Genomic DNA, 13,928 nt, shown 5'->3' on the forward strand with positions numbered 1-13,928 from the left:
TAAAACATTTTTATTTCAAGATAAATAAGAAACCTTTTGACATTAATTCTGTACAGGTTATTTACAGATGCCAGTCTTTACAATGTACATTTTATCATGCCCCCCAAGGGATACAATACCAAACTCCTGTGTTTTTGTGAATACCATCCGTGACAACCAAACTAATTATCGTCTATGTGCCTCACATTTGAAAAACACCGTGTCAATTTGTTAAATCATTTATGCCATTCATATCCAAAAACATGGCATAAATACGTGTATGAAGAAAATTCAATGATGCTCTCTGGACAGTCATTACTCGCTCCTCTTGACAAAAGGTTAGACTTCCTTCACTTTGCCAAGGATAACTTTGCCATTCGTGGAGTGGTGTGCTATACCATTGCCATTCTCCATCTTCTTACCATTGGTCATCACTTCGATTTGGCGGGGTAAACCATTCTGCTTGGACTTGTCCTTATTGTTCACAGGAAGGCGGTTTCCCTTTATATAGGCCTGTACCCAGAAGTGAGAGAAGAGGAAGAAAAAGAAGGTTCCATATATCCAGATGAGGTGGATCCATGTAGGAACTTGGAAGTCACACTTCTCCATGAAGTAGTACTGGCTGATGTGAACAGAGACCAGAATAAACTGTGTCTAGGAAGGGAATAGGATAGTGTAGAACAGAAATGGTATGAATAATACTGCATTACAAACTACATCAGCTTAGCTATGATGGTACAATAAACTATGCTGGTCATTTCTGCAACTTAACCCATTAAGACATGGAACGCATCCGTCTCTTTAGCGTTTAACCATTATTTTATACTTTTGCAAATCTTTGAATATATTATATATTCTTTCACAACAAAAAAACGTTTTTAACTCATATCTTTGCTTCTGGGCGGTCCCTGGAACAACATATGTTGGGGGGGGGGGGCCTTGACATGAAATAGTTTGAGAACCACTGATATAGAAAAATGGGCTTTTCAGAAAACTATCATGATTTAAAAACATACATGGACAACTGGCGGACCCCACCTTCACTTACTGATATCTACCGTTAGCCCCACCGACTTCAAATTCGACACACACACCACCGCAGGGGGTGTAGTGCCCAGTGTCGAGTCGGTCGGACCCACTGCCCAGGCTCTGGACGGGGCCCTTGCCCAGTGTCCATATATGGAGCTGGCCTGTTCTGACCTCCATATTTGGGCATGCCTGACACAGAACTCCACAAGCTGGCCTGTTCAGACATCCCAACACTGCATATTTGGGCATGGCTGACACAGAACCTCCATAATAGGAATAAAGGGACACAGACATGACGTCTGCATAGACTCCATATTTTGGCATGCCTGACAAGTAACTCCATATATGGGCATGGATGGGGCATGAATTATTCCAAGTAGGCCAGTGCCCAACGGGCACCGCTGTAGAGGCCCCACGGGCACCACTCTAGTATTATTGATTTCAACTGTGACCCGCTTTAATTACTTCAGTCTAAATAAGTAATTAGTATTAAAATGTCTTTAATAACTATAACTAAATGTTTTCAGGATTCCAATTCAAAAATAGCAAAAAAATATTTCAGGATTTCAAATATTAGCAAAGAAATAGTGAGCTTGTAGATCGCCTATTTTTTGCTACAACACTAACAACAGTAATATGCAATGCATCCCTCTGGAGTGAGTGGAAGACATTTGTACAGGGTTCTCCACGGTCATGAAATTCCTGAAAATATTTTGAAATTAGAAAAAAAAACATTTCCCAGTGCTGGAAAAGGTTTTGAATTTATCAAGGGTCCTGGTAAAAAATAGTTGGCTATTGATTTTGTTAATAAAAAAAGGAAAAACATAACATTACACGAAATATGTAACATAAGTCATTATTCGCCAAACGGGCTGCATGATTGCAGCCTAATGTGTACTGGTATGTGACAACAATAACAGATCTACAAGCTCACAACATGATCCTATGCTCTAGGATAGGAATGTGGCAGAACATTGGCACAAAATCTGGAATGTAATTAAATTGTAGCATTATATCTATATTCTATGCTTTATTGTTGCTACACTGCCTGTCTTTGGGCATTGCACATAGGAGTAAGAGACTCATTATTGCACTGAATGATTGTTATATAGGCCTGGAAATTGGTTTAAATATTCTGAAAAAGTGTTGGAGATTCATTGGTAAGAATGTGTGGGAACCCTGTAGAATCTGGTCTCAGGTCTCAATGGGTTCAAATTGATGTAGAAGTAGAGAAAAGGGACATACCAGCTGGATTGCCGTCATGTACTTCTTCCACCACAAGTACTTCTGGAATCGAGGTCCTGCAGCAGACAATCCATAGTATGTGTACATGATTACATGGACCATTGAATTCACCATGCAGTGGAAGGTGCCCATTCCCGATGCTGGTGACAAAGAAAAACACCTATTATTAGTTTTTTAAAAGACGTATTTTCAGATTCTCCCTCTACAATCTACATGTATGTATGTGTGTGTGTGTGTGTGTGTGTGTGTGTGTGTGTGTGTGTGTGTGTGTGTGTGTGTGTGTGTGTGTGAGAGAGAGAGTGTGTCAGTGTGTGTGTGTGTGTGTGTGAGAGTGTGTCAGTGTGTGTGTGTGTGTGTGTGTGTGTGTGTGTGTGTGTGTGTGTGTGTGTGTGAGTGAGTGAGTGAGTGAGTGAGTGAGTGAGTGAGTGAGTGAGTGAGTGAGTGAGCGAGCGAGCGAGCGAGCGAGTGAGTGAGTGAGTGAGTGAGTGAGAGAGAGAGAGAGAAAGAGTAAAATAACTCAAGAAAAGATTGGTGAATAGGTGATCAGTACAACACCCCAAAGACATTACCTTTAGAGTGAAAAATAAATAAATACAAGACTGAAACCAGACTGAAAATCAATGTTTACAAATTGCAGACTAGACATCATTAGACATTTCTAGTTTGTGATCGTTTGTGAAAAGGATTCCTGCCAATGTTACTGTACTTTCTGATAAGGAAAATATTTCCCATTTCAAGCTGACGCTGCTTTTCACTCTAGCATGAAAATGTGATGCCATCACAATTACTTGTGGAGCTCACTGCATAGTGTTTAAAATCTCCGGTTTACACGGTTTGTTTTTGCATGACATTATACATGTTGTGTGAAGCTTACCAGGGGTCAAAGTGATACCCCACCACCAGGTCCAGGGCATGAAGGAGTGGTGGAACACATGGAGAAATGTGATTTGGCTTTGTTTCTTTCTCACCACAAAAAATACCTAGAATAAGTCAAGTCAAGTAAATTGTATTTATAAAGCACATTTAAGAATAGCCAACGGCCGACCAAAGTGCTGTACACCAAGACAAAAAACTAAATATCTACACATTGCACAATATATAAACTCATTGCGCAAAAACATCACATATTACACAAGGTTAAAAAAACATTAAAAAAAACACAAAAACTTTTACTACTATCTAAAGTCAAAAGTATGGAAAATGAATGCAATAAAATTTGACAGAAAACAGAAAAAATACTTACTGTGTCAAGGAGCTCAATGTATTTTGAAATATAAAAAATCCAACACACTCGAACCATCTACAGTAGGTAAGGAATGACAAAGATCAGTCAGGCAACTGTTATGTTGAACCACCTATTCAATTTATGAGTTTTAAATTAAAGCTTACAACATTGGGACAAAACTTCAGGTTGAAAAAAAAAACAGTTTTGCTTTTTGGGTCACAATCCTGAGATTCTTTATCAAGTATCCCAACTATGGGAGGTTGATGGTACAGGAAGTGTTAGCTTACCCTTAGAGTTTCTGGAGTGGTAGAGGTGTCAATAAGGTCACATCTCCAGGTATAGGTTGTGCCCCATCCTGCCGCCAAATACTGATTAGCAAAACAGACAGACACACACACACACACACACACACACACACACACACACACACACACACACACACACACACAGTCAAATATAATCACTCAAGGGAATGTTAGCAACTGATAAAACATTACAGTAAATGAAAATAATAATCATGCTCACCTCATACACTATGTAGGCATTCAGTGCCACCATGGAAAAATTATAGAAAATCATGGTCGTGTTGAGGCGAAAGGGCTTGCGGTTGGCCATTAAGCGAGGCCCAATATAGACAGCACAAATCACATAGGCCAACAGGATGGAGGACATCTCTATGGGGCTCTGCATCAGAGGATAGGGTCTCACCCTCTCATCTGAAGACAACAAAAGTAACACGCATCAATATCTCAGCATACTAGCAGCAACGGTTACATGAGATTTCATGTGATAGTAATAATAAAATATGTATAAAAATGAATAACACAAGAAGCTTAAGACACTCACCAGTTCTTTTCAGGATACTGGCATGCAATTCTAAAACATTCGATAGAACTTCTCGCAGCATGTTGACTGACTGCCTCAGTTCACGTGGACTAGTACAGATCCCTGAAATACACAGAAAGACAAGCAGTCAGAATCTCAATGCCAGGAAAAGAGGCTGAGCTAACTGGGAGGATGGTATAGACAGTAACAGAGCAACCTGTCCAGCTGCTCGCACACTGACTAAACAAACACGAGACAGCTGTGCCCGGCTCATCAAACGGCTCACGCTGCCCCCATACACCAAATAGTCTGTAATAGTAAATGGGGAAACTTGTACAGTACAAGATTTGTGATTTACTAAAACTTGACTGATTGACTAAAACCTTGTGTTTACCAAAATGGAGTTAGTAAGAACAGACTAATAACTCTTTACTAACAGCAAGTCAAATTATAGTAGTGGCAGTGCCAATTGCCTCATGTAAAATAAAAGATCACACCCATGTGAAGTGAGTGGGGGGGGGGGGGGTCGACGGGGGGGTCGAAGGAAGTTCCAGACACACAGGAACGACGGCCAGGGTGAAATGACACCGTGTGGGGGTCCCCAGGGGGTCCCTCTACTGTAATGTACCACCCCAAATCATCATATATACACTGTGTTAGGCTGCGCAACAGTGACTCTGTTGTGAAAACTAACCAAATGCTATTTCGTGCTCAGACAGACAGACCCAGCCAGGGATACACATAGCTGTGGTTGCACCACTCAAAAAATAGAAAAGAGTGGTGCCACTCCAACAATGAGGCATTTCATTGACTAACAGAGCAAGTTCAACAGGTGAGACAGAAGGGCAAGCCTATATGGTTATTCAACCTACATTAGCTTAGCATGTCATCTCACAAGAACATAGCCGATTCATTCATTCTAAATACAAATGATATACACACAAACACTCAAAATGGGAATGTTTCCCTGCCAACCATGACAAGATAGCTGTGTATACAAAATACAATGGTCTGACCACAATGCAGTGTGAGAAACATGCCCTACTGAGAAAAACTCAATGGTCATAATCATTCATATTACAACAGTAGTGTGTGAATGACACATCTGGTGACATGACATCACTCTAACACCTATCCTAATGTATCTTTGTGCATCAGCAAAACACTCACCTGCTGAGCTCAAGTCGAAAGCCCTCTTGTAATTCTGATGGCGATAACAGTTGAAAAGCTCACGTAGGCACCACTAGTGCTTGCAGTGTGCCGCCAACACAGTACAGTGAAAATTAGGGATATAAATAAATAATTGTAGTCCTTAGGCTGTAGTTTCCGGTTGGTCTCAAATCCTTATTGTTGAAATCCTTTCCCAAATAACCACCAAGAACCTGGAACGATGAGAAGGGGAATGACAGATGAACAGGCATACGAGGAGTGTTTTACGGTATGACAGCATGGGATTGGAAGCATTTAAAACCAGGGACAGGCGACAGACAACGCCTTGCTAGTTTCAGGACCACACCCTATTTCAGCCCTAAGCTCCACCTACTTATGCACACTTCATACATCCCATCATTTGCATGTTTCACTAATGGTCATTGAAAGGGTTGGGATCTAATAACTAGTGTAAATATCCATTTATCTCAATTGTTTTACATTTATTGCCTTGTTTGCAATTTACTTTACCCCCTTCCTTCTGTTAAAGGGTTAGTAAATATTTTTTAGCTTAAAGCTGTAGGAAATACTTTGGTTGCAAAGGTATTAAGTGATTGCCCGAGTTCTGTGGTGGGAGTTCTAGTCTTATTTTGGTGAATATTAAGTAATTCCGGGCATTTGGTGGGGGTCCCTGGGAGCCACGCATTAAAAATAAATGAATCCACAAAACTAGCATCATTTGTATTGTTGACCTATTTCTACCATATAGTGCAACTTTCGTTCAACTTTGACCCCTCTGTCACATGTAACTATGGGTTTGTGATGCTGCTGGTGTAGTGATACTGGACACAAAAAATAGTTTCATGTGACAGATGGTTCTAAGTTGAACGAAAGTTGCGCTACATGGTAGAAATACTGAAGCTAGTTTTGTGGATTCCTTTATTTTTAATTAAAAAAATAACCAAAACAAGACCAGAACTCCCACTATGGAACTTATCTTTGCAGTACAAAAATCTGATTACTGTGGCAATGCCATCATTAGAGGTACTGTAATAGGTCAAGTCCACTTGGAGTTCAAAACAAACACTGAATGGATTTCTCTGGCTTCATTAGAGGTGTATGTGACATTGCCACTATCCTCCTTCCCTGCGGTTATCAATCTCAAGGCGATAACGCAGACGTCTGAACAGAATTTGGGCTAAAGGTGAATTATCATATAGGGCAACATGAGGCAACTTCTAAGGTTACCCATCCCTTTCTGTCTTTCGAGGTGCTCACTCTCCGAGATGCATATTGAAGCCAGGCTTAGGGCTGCCCCGGTAACGCCCATATGTTGCATACAGCTCACCTGTGGCTCTGGTTCTACCTGTTCCTCAACCGCTGAAAGATGGGTGTGTGGACCAGATAGGCCTTGAAACTAACCCATACTTTGGAATGAAAGGTTGGTTGGAACGAGAAGAATTCAGGCACAGGGGGGGGGGGGGGGGGGTGACAGAGGCACAGAACAGGACATGACAGGACCGGAAACATGACAGGTGACGCACTGCCTAAGACATGTAGCACGTAGACACACTGCTTAAGACATGTAGCACGTAAACAAGGGGATTTACTTTGAGGTTAATGTTTACAAATCAGACATTTTTGTCATTTTTTCTTAATTGTGCCTGCAATCTCTTTGAAACAATGAATGCTGGGACGAACAAGTTAATTACGTTTGTTCTGGCAGCAATCGTCCAGGGTCGCGATAAGATTAGTATAGTACTTAAATAATCAGTTGAGTCTTATAAAGTCTTAAAGTCTCAGAGTCTTCTTAGTTCTCTTCTGCACCAATATTATGAATCTGCTGTTCTGGCTCTGTCTTAGGTGCCTCTTTACTGTATATTAAGGCATCGACAATAAACCCCCAGGCACTGGCGCAATCTCCCCTCGTCATCAGCTAATTGCAATGGCGTCATTCATATATTCCCAGAAATTCCCAGACATAAGGTGATTCTACAACATTTTTGAGGGGCGCTAGCCCCTCCTATATACAGGTTTGTTTTTAGTTTAAAAAAACCCCATTAAAAACGCCATTGACAATAAAGAGAGTTTAATGTTTGTTTTGTCTGTTTGTTTTACAGCACCATTACATCACCTAATCATAGCAACATGAGTTAGACTTTAATATATTAGCGCCCCTCACTTTTTTTAACAATCAAAACATCCATTCTTATTTTTGAGGGGTGCTATAGCCCCTCCTATGTCCAGCTTTGAGGGTTTGTGTAAACACAAACATTGTCCCAACACAAGCATTGAATGCCATTGACAATGAATGGCCAGTTTTGAGTGTTTGTGCAAACACAAACATTGAATGCCATTGACAATGAATGTCCAGCTTTGAGTGTTTGTGCAAACATAAACATTGCGTTAACACAAACATTGAAGACGAAGGTGAACACGCAGATTCTGATGATAATAAGAGTGCCCCTCACATCACACAGGTGTGATTATTTGTGTGATTAGAGGCAGATTGTTTATCAAAGACAAATTCGTGTAAATGCAGCTGTCAAAGGAGTTGCTTGTGATCTATTTAACGCCTTGCACATTTCCTTGAAGCTAGGTGGCCTCAGGCATCCAGGGACTACAAACAAGAAGGTATGGTTTTAAATTGCAGTGTCTTCAGGCCACCAAAACGTTTGCAGAAACGAAGATCATTATTATATATATTTATTATTATATCCCATGAAGACTGCACAGTAAAACCAAGCGGTTTCAAATCAATAACTACCATCTACTATTATTGAAAAGGAAACTTGTATTCTATTGCGAAACACTAGTAGGCCTGCCCTATTGTATCAGACATACTAAAGAATAGAATGGCTTTTCTGCTGTTTTTCATTAAAGCAGCAGTTAATTATGACTGCTGCTGCTGTCATGACATTCCAATGCCATGAAGAAAAAAGTAGTGGCCATTGTTTGGCCATTCAGTGCTGTCCAGAGCATCACTTGTTTGACACAGATGGCATATTATGCTACTAAACGACGGCTGTTTTGGTGGATCTTGTGACCGTATTCATGTTTGGTTAGCTTAGCTCTCAGTTTTGCCCAAATGGCAGAATTCACTGCACAGAGACAAAGAGCATTGCATTCATATGGTGCTCGGAGACTAGCACAGCTCATTGCTCAACAGCGCTGTGAGAGAAGGAGAGGATCCACGACACTTGCCATTTGAATAAATGATGTGCATAGCATAGGTTTTTCACCCTGTGATCATTGTTCGTGTAATGTTGTTTAGGTTGCCGAACATGTCACCTGGCTTAAGACATGAATGTTTCCAGTGGGCGTCACAACATTGTTCAAGTTGTTGGATTTATGCCTTTAGGCAGCACTTGATAGTCATCTGTCTGTCTGTACAGACAACAGGTTCCCTTAAATAACCCAAAACATGCACATCCAGGCTGCTATTGTTCATAATTTTAAGAGAACTGCAAGACATAGAACAAATTAGAATTTGCTCAAGCCTTGGCCCTATGGGGGTTTATCCCAAGACCCCCACATGCACTAAATGCACTACATGATTTTGAGGACTAGGCCAAAGTTTGTGAAACTGATGCGTGAGGTCAGAGGTTACCCTCTAGGCTATATTTATTGTCAAAAGAGTAGGCCTACCTACTTGCATGCAAATACATCAGTGGGTATGCTAAACTGACTGAAACTCAGCTTCCCATGGTTGATTGTTTGTTGTGACGTTTTCATATGTTTTGTCTTCATTCTGTAGGCCTACATATTTTGCCGTCTTTTGTGGGCATAATACCGTTTGTGTTATATGCTATATGAATTTTTAAATACAGGGAATTAAAAATGTTTGAATGCGAAATAAACTCTTCCCAAGTTCCCAGGCCAGTCCACCAAAATATAGGCTGTAGCTGTGGTCCATATTACTGCTCTTGCTGCCTTGCAGTAAGGCTATGGACCAGAGCTAGGCTGTTATGTTTCCCCACGATATTACAATCAAATGTGCATGTGTGGCTCTGACAAACTCACCTAAGTTCGAACACCAGTTTTGCAGAACACAACAAAATGCTAAATCTTCACTCAATGTCGAGCTGGGGGCGTTTTGACCATAGAGTTATATATAAACGGCTTTGCCGCTTTGACACGGTGGTAAGTTTGTGGCTGCAAAATGACCACTGACTGTGGAGTGGGGACGCTACTAACTCTGGTAATCAGCATCGAGTTTGGTGAAGGTGCGTCTCATGGGACACCTTCTCTGACCACTAGATGCTGCTGTTTGCCATGTGGTCATGATTTTTAGAAGTCCTCAGAAGACAAATCAAGCTGGCAGCTTCCATTTCAACAACACAGTAACTTATTGTGTGCTCTACAAACCTGTTATCTGGGATGGACTCCTCCTGTTAGGACATACGGTAGGCGATTATTATTTTCGTAAGCTTATTATGTATGGAGACGAGAGGGGCATTTTTATTATTGTCTCGACTCTCCACCAGGCCGAAGGCATCGAGAGAGAGGGAGTATGTTTTGCACTCGTCGTGCACTGGCGTCCGTGTGTGTGTGTGTGTGTGTGTGTGTGTGTGTGTGTGTGTGTGCGTGTGTGTGTGTGTGTGTGTGTGTGTGTGTGTGTGTGTGTGTGTGTGTGTGTGTGTGTGTGTGTGTGTGCGTGCGTGCGTGTATGACCCCGCCTGGGGGAGTCGTGGAGACAATACAAATCAAATCAAACTATAGAAATGATTCGGTCTGGTTTATTAACCAGGCTATAGAAAAAGTGCCCCTGGGCCTTCAGGTTGTGGCCTCCTGGTGGCGCTATAATAAGCCAATGTGAAAAGGGTGTTATTACTTCTGGCAATTGGTTGATTTGAGGCATTTTGTTCCAACAATGTGTTTTGCAAAAAACAATAGCTGTACACAGACTCCCGGACGGGGGTCATACCTATGTTCCCTCAGCCCTATGTTCCCTCAGCCCCGAGGTGCGCTGCGGGTCGGGAGAGGGTTGCGGTTAGGTTTAGGTGTCTGCTCCGGGGGTGCGCTGCGGGTCGGGAGAGGGTTGCGGTTAGGTTTAGGTGTCTGCCCCGGGGGAGGTTAGGGTTAGGGTGAGGGAGGAGGTAGGTTGTCGTAGGCTGAGGGAACATAGTTTGCACTCTGTCCGTGTGTGTGTGTTCCAGAACGGCCTGTTATAGCGCCACCAGGAGGCCAACTTTTGTAAAACACATTACTCCTCCAGATTCAGTCAAACAATCTAGCTAAATCGTTACACAGTATCTCTATAGTCATGTGTTCAAGACGGATCTGTCTGATATTTCATATTCCATCTTAATTAGTAGGCCCCCAGGGTTCCCCAATTAATTTTCCTCAAGGGCCATATTTTGACTAGCGTACCAGGCTGGGGGCCGAGTCTGCACGCGCGAGGTCGAGGTCTTGCCCTGAAAATTCATTTTCAGGGCAAGACCCCATTTGAAAAGGATGCCCAGTTTGACATGCATAGGCTACTGACCCCCCATTTAATGCCATTTATATCTGGGACCCTTTTTTCTTTTTTAATTCTTTCATGGGCCACAAGGGGGCGCTCTGTGGGCCGCAAATGGCCCGCGGGCCGCCTATTGGGGAACCCTGGGGCGCCTAGACTCACAAACTAAGGTTCTGTGACCATCCTCTGCGGCAACAACAATGTTTTGATGATTGATTTGACTTCCATGGACCCTTTATAAAAGATTTAGCCCCCATGGCCCTTGCCAAATTCAAAATGACGCACCGTGCCATAGACAAAAAATTACTTTTGATCCAGATGACCTAGAATCATGTATGAAGACACTTTTCATACAAGTCAACCATGATGATTCCAAATCTGACACCATTTTAATCACAAGATCTCGTTTTGGCCCCAAAATTCAAGATGGCCACCATCCAGTAGCGTGAAAACATTACTTTTGAATAGGAAAGCAATTTATTTGGGGTTTGTAATTTTTACAAAAACAAAACACATGTGTCAGAGCATTCTGTGTCACTGGTTTCTGAATCATGCGATTCAGCTGACTCCACCTCTGTGCATCCTCATCCTCTTCAACTGGCACTGGTGCAGGTATCACAAATTGCATGCCCTTTGCCTTTACACTGGGAGATCATCCTCACCACTCTGCTTAAGGCAGAGAACCCAGACAAGTACCGTGGTCAGTGGTCCTTTTCATACAGTGTGCGATGAGTGCCATCAACAAGCTCTACAAGGGGAGTGAGTGAGGAGATATACTGAGATACTTGAGGAGATATACTTGTCGCGGGAGGAGTTATTGCTGACTGATCCGTTGATTGTGCACTGAAAGGCAAGCATTATACGAGGGGGCTGCATTTCTTGAGGCTGATGTATGAAGCACTTATGAGTCAGCTGGCTAAGGAGAGGCTGATAACTAATCTACCGGTAACAGAGAATCTTGATATTCTGCCTTCCTTCGTACTAACTTCACTCAGTCCATCACAGGTAACCCCTATTGCAACATGGCCTGGGACATGTGGGTTGAATGTACAATGAACAAGGGCAGCAAAATGAAGACAGGCTGGCTGGCTCAGGGCTCTCCATCCTCCAAAATGAAAATCAGCTGCTGGTGCACCCCAGAAATGTTAACAATGTGGACTGCATAAGAGCGGCTCACAACAGTCTTGTCACCCGAAAATAAGTCAATAGGAAGCACACGGAAAGTGGCCCGAAATGGATGCGAGAAGATGAGCAGTGTGTGCAGAACCTGATTCCATGCATGGATGAGTTCGACTCATTCCGTTTAATCCGGCCTCATCCACACTTTGCACCCTACAGTCAACCATGCCTGCCTCTGATGAGCCCATTGCGGACTTTATATCAGCCCATTCTGCTGGAGAGGACAAGTTGAACATCTTCTTGCAGGACCGCGTGTTCAGTAAGAATAAATCTCTCCATGCAGTTTGAGCAAACATTTGACATTTTCCAAGCATGCATGCATAGAGAAGCCCGGTGAGGATCAGATCTCCAGTTTTAGGAAACACAGAATGGGGGGACTTTTTTATTATTTCCACCTCTAAGGTATATTAATGACATAGTAAAATGTTGAAAATGAGTGGAATGCCCCTTTAATTGACGTCTACTGGAAGTCCCAGTTTCACGCTGATCGGTCGAGAGTTGGCCGAGATTAGCTGCTCACAGTGACAGACAGACAGACTCACAGTGGTGAAAACATCATTCCTGCCCTAATAAAAATCTGATATGAAGGAAAAAGTGAAGAAAGATTGAACAACATTGAAGCATTAGAAACATATCTACACAGACAGGTGTCTTTACAGAGTTCAACCACAGACGGTATGTCACCTTTATCTACACATTCCAACACAGGAAAAAAGGCTGTGAGCTAACAGAGCTTAGCATGAATGATTGAAACAGCCTGGCTCAGTGGCAGGGTTTCTCTCACAACAGGTTGACAATACTTGTTTTTCACAGCAGCCTTGAGCAGACATGCCAGAAGGTATATGCAGGCTGCTTCTTCATCTTATCTTAAAACAACCCTGCCCCCAAGTAATTAATTGGATGTAGAGCAAGCTCGTGTAATGAAAGCCATTCATATTTAATTATTAATAACATCTTCTCCTCTGGAACAGGAAAATACATCTCTTCCACAACATAAGTTCATTTGTTACCCCATTTGCTAGTGTTAATCCCACTTACCCTCCTTGCTCTGTTGCCATGGATATGCTATTCCTATGGCAACTAGAGGCCTTTGCGGATGGCCTCGGGCCCTGACCGCAGAGGACTCTGAACCTTTCATTCAAAATTCTCTTCAAGCTCATAGATGAATCACATTAACAGTACATATATACTCTCTATCGCTCTCCTTCTCCCCATGCTCTGTTGAGAGTAGCTGTCATAGCTACGTACCTCACTTACACATTCCACGTGTGTGAGACCACATAGCTGTTTGTGACTCCACATTTATTCTTCTAACATCACACGGCACGATGCCTGATAAGCTTCTGATGGTATCAAAATGTAATTTGATAGGTAGGTAGGCCTACATTGAATTAGACACGCTTTCCTGGCTACTTGATAGCCTACAGTTTGCCAGTGTGTTTGGCGTGTTGCCTCGCCAGTCGGAAGGAGGGGGGTCAGCTGTGATCAGATTTATTGCGTAGCCTACGTGTCTGCCACTGTCATAAGAGTGAATGCCACAAGCTTTTACATTTTTGGCAGTGTTGGAAACCTGAGCTCCATCTTTAAAGATGCATGAGAAGTCTTGAGCAGTGAAGAACGGAGACGGACGCATTGACAGAGAAAGTGTTCCTTTATCAGTGAGAGTGGCAGAAGGGAGGGGCCACAGTCCATGCAGGTGACACTGGAGCTGGAGGTGGCTGTGCTGAGGGCCCCATGTCAAAGTAGCGTATCTGTCTACAGGTGTGTCGCGGGTCGGTCCTTGCGTGCGTGTGTCCGGAAGCTGGGCAGCACGGGGCGGGCCTGCACGCCTGCTGA

General features: G+C 42.7%; 1 protein-coding gene across 1 annotated transcript; it reads right to left on the minus strand.

The window, feature by feature from the left end:
- Positions 1-5,732, minus strand: elovl1a (ELOVL fatty acid elongase 1a). The gene is made up of 8 exons (XM_083781161.1): positions 5,474-5,732; positions 4,325-4,426; positions 4,004-4,194; positions 3,766-3,846; positions 3,497-3,553; positions 3,128-3,233; positions 2,254-2,393; positions 1-633 (listed from the first exon to the last, which is right to left on the minus strand). Exons 2-8 carry the CDS (start codon positions 4,383-4,385, stop codon positions 319-321), a joined length of 951 nt encoding a protein of 316 aa, XP_083637287.1. The 5' UTR covers positions 4,386-4,426; positions 5,474-5,732; the 3' UTR covers positions 1-318.
- Positions 5,733-13,928: the final 8,196 nt, after the last annotated feature.

The sequence above is a fragment of the Protomyctophum parallelum genome (genome assembly GCF_964188405.1).
Source record: "Protomyctophum parallelum genome assembly, chromosome: 14".
Lineage (NCBI taxonomy): Eukaryota > Metazoa > Chordata > Actinopteri > Myctophiformes > Myctophidae > Protomyctophum > Protomyctophum parallelum.

Excerpts from the sequence above, each read along its gene's own strand:
- elovl1a (XM_083781161.1), bottom strand. The coding sequence starts at position 4,385 with ATGCTGCGAGAAGTTCTATCGAATGTTTTAGAATTGCATGCCAGTATC. Across the intron at positions 3,847-4,003 it reads ATGCCTACATAGTGTATGAG|TATTTGGCGGCAGGATGGGG; the intron begins GTGAGCATGATT and ends TTTGCTAATCAG. Across the intron at positions 2,394-3,127 it reads GGGTATCACTTTGACCCCTG|CATCGGGAATGGGCACCTTC; the intron begins GTAAGCTTCACA and ends CTTTGTCACCAG.